Source organism: Mesoplodon bidens (genome assembly GCF_964165515.1).
Source record: "Mesoplodon bidens genome assembly, chromosome: 10".
Lineage (NCBI taxonomy): Eukaryota > Metazoa > Chordata > Mammalia > Artiodactyla > Ziphiidae > Mesoplodon > Mesoplodon bidens.
In genome coordinates this window covers 1,551,784-1,568,378 of record NC_138172.1, presented here as the reverse complement: position 1 = coordinate 1,568,378, position 16,595 = coordinate 1,551,784, and the positions used below count along the sequence as shown (strand labels likewise).

The 16,595-nt window shown below is 64.3% G+C and overlaps 1 protein-coding gene across 7 annotated transcripts in view; it reads right to left on the bottom strand.

Moving 5' to 3' along the window:
* EEFSEC (eukaryotic elongation factor, selenocysteine-tRNA specific) overlaps window positions 1-16,595 on the bottom strand; it is a 171,051-nt gene that overhangs the window by 7,353 nt on the left and 147,103 nt on the right. For 3 of the 7 annotated variants that reach the window (XM_081246905.1, XM_081246900.1, XM_081246904.1), the window contains one exon: window positions 1,512-4,762. The exons of 2 other annotated variants lie outside the window; for them this stretch is intronic. In XM_081246905.1, coding sequence (XP_081103031.1) covers window positions 4,524-4,762 — 239 coding nt within the window. In that variant the 3' untranslated portion in view covers window positions 1,512-4,523. Of the gene's footprint in view, window positions 1-1,511; window positions 4,763-11,446; window positions 11,846-16,595 lie in introns of those variants that run through there. 2 more of the 7 variants (XM_081246906.1, XM_081246901.1) reach the window with 1 other exon arrangement.

The following is a 16,595-nucleotide window of genomic DNA, read 5'->3' as shown; positions in this document are numbered from 1 at the left end:
TAAGTAGGAGGACATCTCTGAGGTTTTCAGCACATTCCGAGCACAGGACGTGCCCAGTACATCCATCACGGTCACAGCACGACAGGACACGCCTGCCTCAGGGCCTCTGTACCTGCTCAGCCCCCCATATCTAGGATCGGACGGCTCCCCTCGTGAGGGAGGACCTTGCTGACCATCCCCTCCTTCTTGTCACCCGCAGAGCCTGTGTCACCACCCAGCGCGAGCCTGCGTGTGCCTGAAGTCTTCCTGTTTCTTGTCTGCCTCCCCCACTGGACTGGCCTGCCGGTCTTGGCCACGGCCATCCCTGAGCTGGCACAGCACCTGGCCCTACACAGGTGCCTGACGGAAAGAGCAAGAAAGCCGTGTCAGGAGGGGATGGTCACCAGGTGGTCACCAGGGGAGTTAGACGCCGCTCACCACACAGCCCGACGTTCCACAACCAGGTGCTAACCCAAGAGAAATCAAGCTTAGGTCCACACAAAAATTCATCACTGAGTGTTTGGAGCGGCACTATTCACAACTGCCCCGCGCTGGAACCCCCCCAACTGTCCCGCAGCTGGTGGACATTCATGCAGAAGAATCTACCAGCAGCACAGGGAACCACTGTCCAGACACTGGACGCGGGTGGGCCCAGAGGTGTAAATGTGGCCATGTGACACGTGACATTCTAGATGACACACAACAATAGGGACAAAAAACAGACCGGTGACTGCCGGGAGGGGTGCCACGGGCGCATGAAACATCTGGAGGGGGGCAACTTTTCTGTATTGTGACTGCATGTGTTTTTCAAAACTAACAAAACTGTACATCTGAAAGGGTAATTTTTTCTTTATGCAGCAAACCATGATTTTTAAAAACAGAGCTGTAGACTTTCAGAGTCTCAGGTCGACTCAGTCCCTACTGCTTTCTGGTCCCAATGGAGAGCTTTGATCCCCCAACCCGGGAAAGCAAAGGGGGGCCGGCCCCCCGCCTCCTGAACAGGGCCGCTCCATGAAGACGCAGGCAGGGGGTCTGCAGAGGCTCAGCTGCAGAGCCTGGAGAGTTCCAGCAGCTTCCCCCACTCCTTGTTTCCCTCGCTGGTGTTGGTGGGAGTTCATTGTGTTGTGCTCTGTGCATTTTTCACATGTTTGAACTATTTCCTTAATAAACACGACAAATACTAAAATGATTTAAGACAAGAACAGCAGGATTCCCACTGCAGAATCCCACCAGCCTCTCCTGCAGCCCTGGGAGCTGAGAGCCACCGCGGGTGGGCACGGAGGGCGGCCGGGACCAGGGGCCAGGCTGCGCGGGTGTTTCTGGGGGTCGCTCACGCCCTGCCACAGTTCCAAGCTCACTCTGCCCCTCAGCCCCCGGGGAGTGGGCGCTGTCTCCCCACCAGGCAAGGCTCTGGCCAGAACCAAACGGTGCGGGGCTGCCACCCAGGACTGGCTGTGAGGTGGTGAGTACAGTCTTGGAGCATCATTCATTTGTTAAACAATTTTATTGAGATACAATTTACATGCCATAAAGCTCCCCGCTTAAAGTGTACAATTCAGTGGTTTTAGCATATTTACAAAGAGGTGCAACCATTACCACAATCTAAGTTTAGAACATTTTGTCCCCAAAAAGGGAGCCATAGCCACTAGCAGTCAGTGCCATCCCACTAGGTCCCCCAGCCCCTGGCAACCACAGAGGTACTCTCTACAATTATGGACTTACCTATCCTGGACACGCTTGTAAATGGAATTTTACAATCTATGACTTTGCTATCTGGCTTCTTTCACTGAACATAATGTTTCTGAGGTTCATCCATGTTGAGTCCGTATCCGTATTTCATTCCTTTTGCTGGCTGATCATAGTCCATTGCATGTTAGGACCGCATTTCATTTATCCGTTCATCAGCTGATGGGCACTCGGGTCCTCTCCACTTTTTGACTGTCCCAACTCAGGCTGCTCTGAACGTTCGTGTGCAAGCTTTTGTGTGGACGTATGTTTTCAGTTCTCTTGGGTACAGACTTAGGAGTGGAATTACTGGGTCATATGGTAACTTCATTGCTTAGTTTTTTTTTAACAGCTTTATTGTGATATAACACACACCACACAGTTCCCTCATTTAAAGTGTATAATTCAATGGCTGTAGCATATTCACAGAGCTGTACATCCATCACCATGATCAATTTTAGATCATTTTCATCACCCCAGAAAGAACCCCTCCACCTCCTGACCGCCACCCTCTTCCTCTCATCTCCCAGCCCTAGGAAACCGCCAGTCTCCCTTCTGTCTCTAGGGATTTGCCTCTTCTGGGTAGTTCATACACGTGGAACCATACAATACGGCATCCTTTGAATCTGGCTTTTTCTACTCAGAACAATGTTTTCAAGGTTCATCCATGTAGCAAGCATTGGTACTGCATCCCTTTTTATTATTATTATATTATCACTGAATAATATTTCATTTAAATATTCCACGGAATAATATTCCAGGTAGTGTGTGGGTGCGCCCAGCACTTTTTATCTGTTCATCAGTTGATAAACATTAGCGTTGTTTCCACTTTGGGGCAATGACTCTGTTTCACTTTTTAGGAAACACCCCAACTGTTCTCCCAGGTGGCTGCCACAGAGCGTTTAGTGAGCACCTGCTGTGTGTCCCTTTCACTCATACCACTATCCAGCAAGGCAGGTCCTAATAGCCATTTCATTTTGCTGTGGCACAGAGAGGGTGAGACACTTGCTCCAGGCCTCATTGGGTCCCAGGGCTGCTGAGCGAGGTGAGGTCTGGGAACCAGACACTTGGTTACATGACCACTAGGTGCTGGTGTTCCGTGGAACCTGTAGGAAGGATCTGGATGCTGACTCTCCCAGGATAGAGGCCAGCCTATGATTCCCAGACATGGTGGCCACGGCGGCAACTGTCCCCGCCCTTCTAGGCACCCCTCATCAGGGGACAGGCTGTTCCAAACCGCCCAAGTCCCTGGCAAGTGTGCAGGAAACTTTGGTCCAATCTTGGTCAAAGGAATCAATGAACTAATGAGAAAGATGCAGCAGCCACCAGCAGCCGGGGCGTTCCAAGGCCCAGGGCCAGGGCAGGGGACCGAGGTTCTGGGCCCAGCTTCTCGGAGGTGCTGGTCAGGGGATGCCGCCTTGGAGGAGAGCCCTGGGGGCAGAGGGGCTGCAGGGGCAGAGGGCAGACCCGGGACCCACCAGAGCGTCCCCCAGAGAGGGCCTGCACTGTGCTGAGCTGTCTTGGTGGCCGCCCCCGAGTTGCTGCTTGTTTCAGCTGTCATTCGGCCGGGACAGTGTGGAGGGGCCTCCCCGTGCCTGGAGGTACGTAAGCAGAGGCTGGACTTGGAGGATGCGGCACCGGGGTGGGGGGGGGCGGGGGGCGAGCCCGCCCAGCCCCAGGTGGACCAGGCACACAGGCCAGACGAAGTCCCTGTTCTGGAGCACGTGGTGTCTTAGGTGGGCCGGGGAGGAGCGGTGGGGACTCGGGGGGGCAGCCGGCCGCTCAGTCCCGTGGCGATGGTGCCCTAGGCCAAGGCCGCCAGGCCGTGGAGGAACGCACCAGCCCCTCTGCTCATAAACCTACTCCCCCCAACTCCCCACCGCCCGTGTGCTGGGCGAGGTCATAGGTCATCCAGAGGTGCCTGTCAGGCAAGGCTGGCATGAGGCATGGCGGCCAGCTCCAGGCCGTTCAGAACCCTGGGCTGTGCGGCCCACAGTGGACCAGGCAGGGCGGGCAGGGAGCAGAGGCGGGAGTGCCGTGAGGTGGGTCCCAGGCTATACCCAGCCGAGAGCCCAAGTTCAAATTCTTGGGGATCCTGGAGGCCCTGCCCAGAGGTCATGCAGAACACGGCCCCGGAGCACTCAGGGAGTGTAGACAGGATTTCGGAAGACCACCCACCGGTGAGACAGCCGGCACCCCCCGTCCTGTGCTCAGACCGCTGTCCCCCTGGGGCACCAAGTAGCCCCAGCTGTGCTTGCTCAGAGGTTGTACTGGCCAGAAGAGCAGCCTGATCACCCTCCCTGTGCCTGGGCCTCAGCAGGGTGTGGGCCTGGAGAGGGTGGAGGAGGTGATGTGGCCACACGGTGTGCCCTGCCGGGGACAAGTCTGAGGAGGCGACGCTGGCTCCCGGGGACACGGGCGTGGGTGGCCCCCTCTGGCCTCCTTGGACTCGGTAGGCCTCTCCGAGGGGCGGCCCTCGGTGGCTGGGCCTGGACAGGCCCCAGGGCTGTCACTTTCTGCATGTGCGCCTGTGCTTGGGGTGCCCCCAGTGACGGGTGCAGGGTCGCGGGGCCGTGGGGACTGGGCCAAAGAGGAGGGGACACCCCCTGGGCTCCAGCGTGTTTCCCTCCAGGGAAGCCCTGGGTGAGGTCCAGGCGGGGCTCCATTAGCTGTGCCTGGCGGGGAGGCTGGGGCTGAAGAAGGACCCACAGGGAAAAGGGAGTCGGGCCTTCCCACCTCTCCCCTCAGGGACGCTCCTGCCTCATCTACCGTGGCGGTCCGGGCCTCAGACGACATGAGGGTGCCGTGAGTCGTAAGCCTCACCCTCCAAGGGTACGGGGTACGGAGCAGGACGGCGGGAGCGCTCTGAAAGGGGTACCAACACAGAGCCAGGAGCCCGAGGGGGACAGGCTGGGCACACAGGGGTCCTGGAGCCTCCAGAGGCTGCCCTCTCCCAGGGGGGCCGTGCGCCCAGGCCTGGAGGCTGCCCCATCTCGCGCCACCATCCCCCCCAGCCCACCTGCCAGGTTGAGCCCTCTTCCCAGCAGGGGCTGCTCTCCTGTGTGCAGTGAGGAAGGAAATTGCAAATTAATCTTTATTTCCATCTTGGAAGAAAACCTTAATTCTCTGCATGGAAATGATCCTCGTCAGACCAGGGAATCAATTATGGGCTTTAATTGCAGTCAGTCCTGGCCAATCAGAGTGGGGCCGACCCCAGGGACCCTCTCTCTCCTCCCCGTCTCTGGGGCCCTCCCCTGGGTGCACTCAGCTCTCAGGGTCCCCCCCCCCACTTCTTTCTCCGTCTCTCTGGGCGTCTGTCTTGCTCTTTCTCTCCCGCCGTATGTCTCTGCCTGTCTCTCGCTGTCCCTGGCTCTGGCTCTGGCCACTCCCCACAGCACAGGGCTCAGGCAGGCACCCCAGCTCTGACGAGCCCCATGGGACCTCCGTCTGCAACCTCTCTGGCCTCCGAGCTGCAGCTTCAAGGCTGGGGCTGAGTTACTGGCTCCTCCATGCCCACCACGGTCTTCTCGGGAGTCACCTGCCATCCTACGCTCAGGCCTGCAGGTGACCTCAGGCTGGCCGTCCCTGGCCAGGCCTGGGTCCCATGGCTTCGCTGAGTATAGCAGCTGCCCAGAGGCCCTGGAGAGGCTTCCGGCCCGGGCAGGTGGGAGGCGCCCTGCCCGGAACCTACAGCCTCAGTGTTTCCACCCACGATGGGGGCACCCCCGGGACTGGGTCTCCTCCCACCACCTTCCGGCCACCGGGAGATGCTTGTCTGTCTTATCAGTGGCGCCCCATGACTGACAACTGCTCCTTATCAGCAGCCCACCCGGCTGTCCACAGGGTAGGGGCGGCCGTGGCCTGCCTGCGTGTCCACACGCATCCAGACCCCCTGTTCCCCGGGCCACCTCTGTGCCGGGACCTGCCCCACAGGGTTCCCCGTGCTGGGGGACTGGGGCAGAGAACCAACCCCGCCCTCCTGCCTCAGTTTCCCTCTGCTCCCCTGACCTGCACTCCCACACCCTCCCCAGGGTGGGCCCACTGAGCCCCACCGAGTCAGGCAGGCGACCGGTGAGGGCCTGGGTGGCGGGCGGGTGCGTTTCCCTCGACCCCTGAATACTGAGAAGCGGAGAGATGCTGCCGATTGGAGGCCAGCGTCCCCTGTTGTCCGGCGCCACGTCTGATTCGGGAGCACATTGCTCCATCTCAGCCCACACCTGTTACACAACAGCCTGCCCACACCTGCCTGCCACCCAGAGGTGCCTGGCCCACTTCCGCTGGACCGTGCCCTGGGCTGAGCCTCTCAAGCCACGTCCATTGTCCCCGGCTCACACGTCCTCTCCTGCCCGGGGCCCGCGGAGCACACCCTGATTTTCCTTTTCTCCAGCTTGGTCTCATGCACTCCCGTCTCCAGCCCACACCGCCCCGAGCCCCGGGTCCCGCGTCTCCCAGGGACTGTGGGGTTGGGCTCAGGAGGCCCAGCGAGTTCGTCAAGGTGTCCCACACCCATGCCCGCTGCAGGGCTCCCACCTCGCCGCCGACGTGTGACCGCGGGGAGGCTCGCCAGCTGTCCCGGGTCCCCTCCCTCTCGCCGCCTCGTGTGTCTCCCACTGCCAAGGCAGGAGGCCACGTCGCGCCCCCCTCCCCCGGCCTTGGCTACGGCTGCTCCTTGCCGGCCACCGGCCCCACACTCCTCCCCGCCGGCCTGTGCCCCCAGCAGGCCCTCCCCACGGGTATCTGAGCAGGCCCCTCGTGATAAGGTTGTATGTGGGGTGCTGGTCAGGTTCGGGGTGGTGGTGGTGTTGACAGTCTAGGGACAGGGTAAGGAACTGGCTGAGAGGGGCAGGAACTGGGAGGGCCCAGGACGGGTCAGGACCTGGCTCTGTGGCCCAGCTTTGGAAGCCTTGGGAAATCTGGGCTTCCAAGGGCTGCCTGGAGCTGCAGGGAAGGCCCGGTTCCTGCATCCTGCCGGCTCCACCCTCACCTTTCCGGGCCCTCAGGCGGTGCAAGGACAGGCCCCCAGAGACTGCAGGGGGTGTTGACAGGGTGTGATCATACCTGGGGGGGTGGCAGGCGCCAGGGAGGACCGTGCAGGGAGGAGGGTGGGAGGGGGAGCCAACCGGACGCCACGGGTGCCCCTTGTGGGTGATGAGGCCCACAGACCCCGCGCCGCCCAGCTGCCCCTCTGACCTGCCCCCCTCGGCTGGCGGCACAAGCACGGTCCATGCCTCAGGGTGTGGCAGGTGGGAGGAGGAGTGAACTGGGCCTGGAGCCAAGGTCATCTGTGCAGGAAGAGCGAGAGATGGACGCAGAGACCCCAAGGCCGAGTGGGCGGGGCCGCGGCCCCCCGCCTCCCCCGGCTACGCGGCCCCTCCCAGGGCCCCGGCGGCCCCGTGAACGCAGCTGTGACAGCAGGGCCCGGCCACAGGCGCCGCGCCGGTCGCCTGCCTGGCTGGGCGGGGCCAGTGGGCCCACCCTGGGGAGGGGAGCGGAGGCCCCGGCCCGAGCAGCACGGGGGGCGCCCAGCAGCGGCACGCCCGCCCGGCCCGGCGGTGACTGTGCGGGAAGCCTGGAGGCTGAGTCGGGGGGTGTCCCTGGAGGGGCGAGGTGGGTGGCTGGCCCTCCCCAGGTTGGCCGGGGCTCCCAGCGGGCCTTTATCTGGAGCCCAGCTGCGGCCGCAGGAAGTGTCCGTTTCTCCCTGCTGCACCGTCTCCCCACCGGACCCGGTGATAACAGTGGGGGGTTGAGCAGTACCTCGTGGGTACGCGACCTCTGACCTGCTGGCCTGGGTGGGGGATCCAGGGCTGCCCCCGCCCCGCCGCGTCCAGCACACGGCACGTGCTGGGTAAAAGCCGAGTGACCAGCGCTGGGCTTCGTCCGAGCTCTGCCCCTGCCACCAAGTTCGACCCCCTGCGCCGAAGCCCCAAACCTCCCAAACGTCCTCCTCTTCCCCCCAGGGCCTCAGGGCCTCAGCCTGCTCGGCCTCCTCTGCTTGGCTCCCGGTGGCCCATCCCCGGCCAACCCCGGAGTCCTCCTCCAGCCCACGAGGTCCCCGCCCCCCGGGAGGCCCTGGGATTCGGCCAGGAGTGTCCAGTGCTGGTCGGACGTCGGGGCCGGGGGGCGGGTCTCGAACGCCGATCGGACACACTCTCCCTGCCTCCGCCCTTCAAGGCCCTCCAAGGCCTCTTCTCGGCCCAGCCTCGCTCCACAGCTGCCCCCACTGCCTCCCCGCCCTGGCCCTCAGCAGAGGGAACGGTGCTCCCGCAGCAGACCCCGCGAGCCCAGGGTCGGGGGTGACTGCCCCCAGGGAGCACAGCGCCCCATCCCCAGCGTCCTTGCTGCCTGGCTGCCTCCCAGCAGTCAAGCCCTGGCACTGGCCGAGCTGCCTAATGAATGGCTCGACTCTGTTGTCAGCCGGGCACTGGTTACTCTTGTTTATCAGACCTGCCCGTGCGGGGGCCACGTGGAGGCCCAGCCAGGGCTGGCGGGAGACTGAGGAGCCGTGACCTCGTCCCTCCTCTCGCAGGCCCCCCCCCGACTCCGTACTCCCACCAGAGCCCTCCCTCTGCCGAAGCATCCCCGCCCCCGCCCCAAACTCCTACTCTCTCTTCAACACCTTGCCCAGGTGGCCCCTTAGTGAGAGGCTTCCTCACCTTAGTCATGGCCACTGGGGACAGACATGGCTGAACTTGGAGCTGGGAGGCCATGGCCAGGACTGGCCTTAGCACCCCCAAAAGAAACCTGGAAATTCTATGCCCCGTGAGGAGGCTGAGGAGGCCTGAGGCCTGGATCACCTGAGGGTGAGCCGGGACTGAGAGAGTCCTGGGCCACCTCAAGGAAGCTCTGGGTCTGCGGAATGGGGGTGATGAGCCCCACTCCCACCCCACCAGGTCCTGGGGAAGAGGCTCAAGGGACAAACGGGCCCTGGAAAAACGTGTGTGTCCACCCTGTGCACACTGGACCTGACACCCACCTCTTCACCAGACACCCAGCCTGACAAAGCCTCTGTAAATGAGACACACACCCCCAGAGACCAAGATCCGTGTGCACACCCAGACACAGACACATGTGCACACACGCCGGCCAGGGTAGGAGGCCTGGGAGAACAGGAGCTGCCCCTTCTCCTGCCCCGGGCCCCCAGGGCTTCCCACTTTATCTGTCAGAAGTATATTAACCCAGAAGCCTGTTTCCATCAGAGTCTCAATTCCAGAGACGTTTCCAGATAAGCCTTATCTCGTTGCTGGCGCATTAGCCCCGCCAGCCGGGCCTGCCGATCACAGCCGCCCCTCCTGCCCCAGTCCGTGGCAGGGCGCCTGCCCACGACTTCATTCTGGGGGGCCAGGCGGGCGGGGCGGCCCCCACCCCGGCCCTCAGCGCACAGCAGGGCCCCAGGGCGCAGCCGAGGCACTGGGGCGAGGGGGGCCCTGGAGGTGTCCAGAACTGGGGTTCAAATCCCAGCTCCACCTGAGGCAATGGCTGGGCCCCGGGGCTGCCCCACCGGCCACCCGTGCAGGTGGGTGAGCATATTCTGCGACTTTACGTGCGTGATGATGCCGCAGTGGGCTCCGCATGCCGTAGCCTTCTCTTCCACGAAACGTGGAAGGTCTGGGGGTGCCTGGAGCCAAGGGAAGGGGGCACTGCTCTGGGGAGCACCAGGCGCCGGCCCCCACCCTGCCTGCCTGCCGCGCGCCCCCTTCAAAGGCTGCGCCCCGCCGACGCAGCTGGGGTGCTCGGGTTTCGACCGATGCCAGACCTGATAGCGTCCCCTCCTGGGCCGCTGGCCACGCGGGCAGGCTCATTGCACCCTGGCAACCCCTCCCTGTCCCGCGGCTCGGCGGCCCCCTCCTCCCTGGGCCTTAGTTCCCTCGGCCTGAGCCCTCCTGCTTCCCCGGGCTCCGAGGAGTGCTGTCCTCAGGCGAGATGTGGGCACCCTCAGAGGTCCTGGAGAAGTGGCCGACTGGGGACACTGCTGGGTCTGGGCTGCCCACACCACCGCTGAGAGGTGCTCAGGCCCCCAGTCTCCCGGTGGGGAGACAACATCTACTGGTCCCCCTCCCACGGCTGCAGGGACACGGAGGCCAGCTGCTCCTCTGACTCTCCTGCTGTACCCAGGGACCCGGGCAGAGGCGGGGACTTGCCCGAGGGCACAGAGCTGGTCAGTGGGCGGCCAGGATGTGACGCCCAGCAGTGGCTCGGGGCCCCTCTCTCCCAGGGATCTGCCCCCAGAACCCCTCGCCCCGCTGGGTCACGTGACCCCTCACGTGGAGCCAGACAGTGATGTGCTCACGGTCACAGGCTGTGCAGGGCAGGGCAGGGCCCCCCCGAGGGGGCCTGGAGGGAGAGGTCACCCTCACAGCCCTCAGTCGGGGAGGACTTGGCCCAGCTGGAGGTCCCAGTGGTGCCCGCCTAGCTTGCCACACACTGAGGATGACGAAGGAAGGTTTCCTCATCTGAGGGGTGAGTCCTGGGAGCCCCCAGCCCTGCCAGGGTCCCCTCCGAAGGGCCGAGTACCCATGGGAGTGGCCAGCCCGGGGCCTGGTACCAGCAGGTGCTCATGAAGGCCCTTCCTGCTCCCCTTGGACTGGACTGGGCTGGGGGCGGGGACTCTGCCTGAAGTCCTTGTTGGGAGCCCACCCTGTGAGCTACGGTGGCCTCAGCCAGGTGGCACCGCCTCCCCGGTGAGACGGGGTGCAGGGCAGGGGTGCAGCTAAACGAGAGTGGGCCCGGAGCCTGGCCCATGGTGGGGTGTCGGGGATGGTTCCCAGGGGAGCTTCCTGACTGTGCTGCAGCAGCGCCAGCTGCCCCCGCCCTATTCCCAGCTCCGGGGGGATGGGGGCCGGGCCTGGACTCTCCCTGCCCACCCAGCCCTCAGCTGTCGCCCTGATGGCTGCCTGGCTTGACGTCTGGGACCTTGTGAGGGCAGCCGTGGGTTGGCTGCCACAGGTTGGCTGCCACCACTGTTGCCGGCACCCATGCTGGCGCTGGATTAGGGCTGCCCGCTCCCCAGCATGGCCACCATGCACAGGCCCGGCGGGTCCACAGCGTCGTTCTCTGCCCGGGGCCCTTGGCTCCGGGTCTTACCAGGCCCAAGTCATCTGATTATGACCCAACCCTGTTAATATTTTTAATGCCATTTTTGCAAATTAAAGCATAATACACCGATTACCAGGATAAAAGGGAGGCCTCTGCGCCCACCTGGGGGCCAAATAAAGGGACTCTGGAACATGTGTTCATCCTGCAAATGTCTTTAAAAGCTCTGATGCCCCCTCAGGCCGTCAGCTCTGCCACTTCACCCTTCTCTGAGTACGGCCGGGTCAGGCTGCAGGGTGGGGTGGCCTGAGGTACAGCGGCAGAGGAGCCAGGGCGGGGCTCGCTGGGCTCTGGAGAGGCCCGGCCGCAGGGGCTCGGCCCAGGGCCGGGGACTCCTGGTGTTCGGACGCAGGGCCACAGCCCCCAGCCTGCCTTCTGCCCCAAGGCACTGGCCTGGCACCCGCTGCTCCCAGACAGACACCCCGGGCGCCCTTCCTGGACTCGGCTGCCCAAGGACTCCCGGACTCTCTCAAGTCCCAGGGGCCACCGAACCTGACCTAACGGCCTGACACTTTGTGGACCCCCTCAGCCCAATGGGTCCCTCCCCTAGCCCTGCTCTCAGCAGGAGCCCTGGCAATTCCCGACATTGCCCTTGGGAACAGATCTGGGAGGGTGGGGGGACCCCCATGAAATCACAGAGAGACCAGCAGAATGGGCGGCACCACGGGACATTTATTTGCAGCTGGCAAGCGCTGGCCGCCAGCAGGGCAGCCTGGGAGACACTGGCCACCAGCTGTGGAGCCGAAGCCCATTCCTGCACGGTGCCGTCCCCTGGAGGTGGGGGTGCGGGGGCTCCGGGGAGAGCCTGGAGTTGGAGGCACATGTGGCACTGTGGCTCCCGGGCCTGGGCAAGGTGCCCTGGGGCGGCCGGCGGGCACTCAGGGAGACTGGACCATGCGCTTGTGGGTGTCGAAGACGTAGCGCTTGAAAGACAAACTGAGAGCCACATGCTGGACGGGCTCTGGCTGCTCGGCCTCCTCCCCTCGGCCGGCGCGGCCCCGCTTCTTGAGGGCGGGTGTCAAGATCTTCTTGGACTCGGGGCTGAGGCCACCTGCGTGAGGCACAGAGGGAAAGCCTGTCACTCCGCCACCCGCCACCCCAGACGGCATGCATGCTGGCCCAGCTCCATCCTGCCCCACGACTCAGCAACACCCCTACACCCTCTGTGGCGGAGCCAGGACCCCGGTGCCACCTTGGGCTCGCCACCCTGCCTCCCCAACCAGCATTCCGGCTCCCTCACCGCACTGGTCCATGCCACCAGCCCGGCTGGCTTGGAGCTCAGCATGGCTCCCACCTGGCTCTCCCGGTCCCCTGCCCGCCCACCCACTCAGCACTCAGGCCCCTGTGGGCTGCCCCGCACTTGGTGCTCTAAGCGGCCCCACTGTTCCCGGCGCATTCATGCTAAGTCTCTACCCTGAGACTTGGCATTTGAGGCCCCCCGGGCTCGGCACTCTCCAGCTGCCCCTGGAGATGCCCTCCCTGCCCTGCTGTGTGCCCGGGCGGTGACGTCTGCAGACGGCCTCACAGTTCTGCCAAAGGACCTCAGTGGATGGGAGGGCAGAGGGAGGGAGAAGTGGGGTGACGGTCCCACTCTCTTTGGCCAGAGCTCCTGCTGGGGTCCTCCTCCCCGGGCGCTGGCAGACACTGTCCCCGAACCCCAGGCGGGGGTGGAGCGGCCCCACGGTGCACTGGCCCCTTTAAGCACCCACGCCTCGGTACAGACCCTCTGTCCACCCCCTCCAGCCCAACGACTGAGCGGAAATCTGCTTCCTGCTGACACCCTAACGCCCACCCGCCCCATCGTCCACTGCTTCCGTGCTTTCCCGGCAGCCTTGAGGAGGAACCCACGACCGTTCCCGGGCTCCCCTCTGCCTATGCTGTTCCTTCTGCCTGGGACACCCTTCCCCTCCTCCAACACCAGGCTGCTGTGCCCCTTTCTCTGGGGCTTGTCTTTACGAGGCGTCTGCTTGGGGGCAACACGAGGCAGTCTCTCCGTGGGCCGCCGGCCAGGGTGAGACGACTTGGCTACCCCGAGCATTATGGGCCGAGGCTCTGGCCAGGCCCCAGACCAGCTCTGCACCAGCGGACACCCCAGAACAAGCCGCTCCCCCTCTGTGGGTCCCACAGCCCTGCTGGGAGCAAGCTGGCAGGGCCGAGGTGAGGGTGAGCCTGGATGGCGCAGGAAGGTGTGCAGACTCCACACCCTAGTGAGGGGCACCAGCCCACACCCGCTCGCCAAACGAGGGTCCTGGCAGGCCGCTGTGTCCCCAGAGAGGGCACTCGCTTCTAATCCACACACAGAGGCTCCACTGGCCAGCAGACCTAACGGCTGGGTGTCTGGAGCCGGTGGGAAGTCGGGATGGGCACGAGGTGGTGGATCCCCCGCCCCTGCACACCCGGCACACCCACTATGCCTCTGCCGTCACGTGAGGGGTGTCCTCCCTGGCCCAGTCCTGCCTGGGCGCTGGCTTCCTCCCAAGAAGAGGAGCCAGCGGAAGCTCACGTCGCACTTCAGTGCAGGGAGGACCCTGGCCGTCCCGTCCCCCGGGCCCTCCACGCACTTGCGGAGAATGGAGCCCTGAGGAGGGCAGTGCCTCATGTGAGGCCCCACACCCCGTTGGGAAGAGCCTGGATTTGAACTCTGGTCCACAGCTGGTGGCCAACATGGGCTGCCGCCACCCAGCCCCCCACTTGGGGCGTCCACCCGGAGCAGGCTCTGGACAATGGCTCTGCAGAGGAAGCGAGCCTGGGAGAGCACTGGGTATTGGCCCTGCAGCTCCTGGGCGTTTAGAAAGGTGACCAGGCGGCTGGTTCAAGGGACAACCGTAGAGTCAGCAGGGACGGCCCTGCTCGCTGCACGAGGGACTCGGTCTCCCTCTCCACCGCCCCACCTCAAAGCCTGCTTTCCCTGGGGAGGCGGGGCTCTCGGCTGATGGGGCTCCAGGATGCTGGAGCCAAGGGGAGCCTCCCTCCTGCTGGGCAGCCTGGTGTCAGATCGAAGGCCCCACGACCGCCGCTGGGGTTGGGTGTGGGGCGTGGGAAAGGTCCCGGGGCAGCCCTCAGGCAAGTGCCAGTCCTGCAGGTATGTCTCTGACTCCCCGGCCTTCCTTCTGCAAGAAGGCGGCTGGCACCAGACCCTGACAAATGGCACGGGCAGCCCGTCTCCCTCTGGTGCCAGGAGGTCTGATGGCTGAAGAGGCGCGGGGCTCCCCGGCGTCTGCGCCGGGCTGGGGAGACAGGCGTGGCCCAATCGGCGGTCCATCTCGCCCGCGATGGCTCTCGTTACACTGAGCGCATACCTCGCGCTGCCCAGAGCAGGCAGAGCTGGAAAATCTATCTGGCGCTGGCGAAGACGAGGCCATTTAATTGCTTTTCTGAGATGGCCAGCCTTGTTTCCCTCTGCTCCGTCATGGGGTGGCCTGAACGCCGACCAGCCGAGACCGTGTGCTGGGGCAGCCAGGCTGTGGGGATGCGGGGCAGTGCCGCTGGGAACCACCTTGCTTTGTGGTGGCCTCTCCCCTCAGCCAAGGGGCAAGTGGTGTGAAGTGAGGGCAGGTCACGGTGTCGGGTGGTCATTGCCTGAAAACCTTCACAGAACTCCAGGCCCGGGAGACGATGGCGGGCCTGCCCGCGGGAGTCTGGCCCGAGAAGGGGCAGGCAGTAAACAAGGCAGCAAGGTAGGCAGACAGCAACCAGGGCCACCAGGGCCACCAGGGAAATAACGCCGAGGGCTAGCTTCTCCAGGAAGAACCGGGGCGGGACCCGGGGGACCTGGGGCTGCAGATCAGGGGCCGGCCACAGGGAGATGCCGGGTGAGGGTCTGCAGGCAGAGAGCCGGAGCGCCGAGTCCTGGGTGGGGTGGGCACGGTGCTCGAGGACAGAGAGCACGTGTGGCCACGTGCTGGTGGGGCTGCGGGGCCGGGGCTCGGGGGTAACTGTGTCCCCGAGGCGCCCCGTGTGCTGGGCCCGTGGGAGCCCAGACAGGGAGGGTCTCAGGCCCTTGCTCGCCCCCAGGGAGGCCACGGATTCTGCCGCCGCTGTTGCATCAAGCATCCCTGCTCTGCATCCCTGCCGCCCGGCCCCGCACAGGAGGCCTCCGTGGCGCTGCCCTGGGGGACCACTGTGCTGGTCTCCTCCCTAGTCCCACCCCCAGGGGCAGAGGGGCCGCGCTGAGGCACGCGCGGCTGTCCCGGCTTGGTTCCACCCACGGGACAGAGTCTCTCCTCTTACTTGGCATCCAAGGTCCCGAGTGTCACCCAGCGGGTGCCTCCCTGTAGGCTCTGCCACATCGCGGGCTCCCTGCTCCAGCCAGCAGACATAAAGCAGAGCCTCTGAACCTGCTCCGTTTACCTGAAACACCCTCCCCGGCCCTCTCTGTCTGGCCAACTCCTACTCAGCCACTGCCCCACGGGAAGGCTTCCCCGCCCCTGCCCTGGCTGGCGGGATCACTCCTGGAGCCCCATTTAGCAGGAGTTTTGCTTTGTGTCTGCTCCCCAGCGGCCTGTGTGGGAGTTAGGGCCCGGGGAACAGGGCCTGGCCTGCGGGTACAGGGAGGATTTGCTGGACGAAGACACAGAGAATGAGTGGGGTCTCGCGTGGGTGTGCAGGGCAAGGAAGGGAAACCCACCAGCAGAGCTGTGCCTCCAGGACCAGGAAAACTCGTCTGCACGCCAGCGGCCCAGGGAGAAGCTGGGCCTAGAGAGCAGGCCCCCTGCCCCACATGACCTGGAGCCTGGTGGGGTGGGCATGAGGGTAGAGTTGCTGCAGGTTTCAAGTTCACGCTGTCCCCGTGATCCCACGGGGCTCACAGGCGTCCCTGCTTTTTCTCCCTAACCCTCAGGAGTCTTGGAGCCCAGCGGCCCTGCTCCACCCCCCGACCAGCCCAGACCCCGGGATGTGGTGGGGAGGGCTGGCGTGACCCTGGGGGTGACGCTGCTACCCGTGGCTTCCCTTGGGGACACTCTCCCAGGGCCGGGCTGGCCTTTCTCACCGAGCACCAGCTCCACACAAAGGCACAATGGGCTGGAGGCTGCTGGGCCCTGGCTCGGGCTCGGGTAATCAGGGAAGAATGCAGGCAGCGCGCTGTTTCCCAAGCCCTGGCCTTGGGTGCCGCCCTGACACGGCCATCAAAGCCGGCAAATTGCCTCCAACTGCTGGCGTCGCTTTCATGTTGGGGGCCCGACTGGAAGAGCGGTCTCCACGCTGGTGGGCGGCTTGCACCCTCCATGGGGAACTGAGCCCTGCAGGCAGCTTGGGGTCACTGGCCCCCTTGGTGGCTCCTCAGAGCTGTGCCAGCTCCAGCCATTCCAGCACACCCCCTCCCGCAGCAAGCAGCTTTGGAGAGAGCAGAAATGCAGGGCGGGGAGGGAGCCGGGGCACAGGGGGGCCCTCTGGGGGGTCAGCATCCTGGGGATGACGGGTGGCTGAGGAGCACAGAGGGGCACAGCCAGTAGCTGGGCTGGGGGCTGGATGGTCATGAAGGGCCTTGAATTCAGCCAGAGCCGAATCTGGACTGGATGCCCGCCCTGGGGGCAGTGTGGCTGAGGTCCTTCAAACTGGGCCTGGGCTGAGCTTGGCTCTGATGGAGCTGGCAGGGCGGAGAGGCCCAAGGAGGACAGGCAGCCTGGTTTTCAGCGAAACGCCCAGAGGCGAGTGCAGTGCGGGGCAGGCCTAGTGGGTTAGGGAGAGCCGGGCCGGCGACCGGAGCGGGCACAAGGACTGGCCGCTCGGGCAGAGAAGGACTGGCCGCTCAGGCAGCCGGGGCACCAGTCGGCTCCCTTCCTGCTGAACCCCTGAACTTT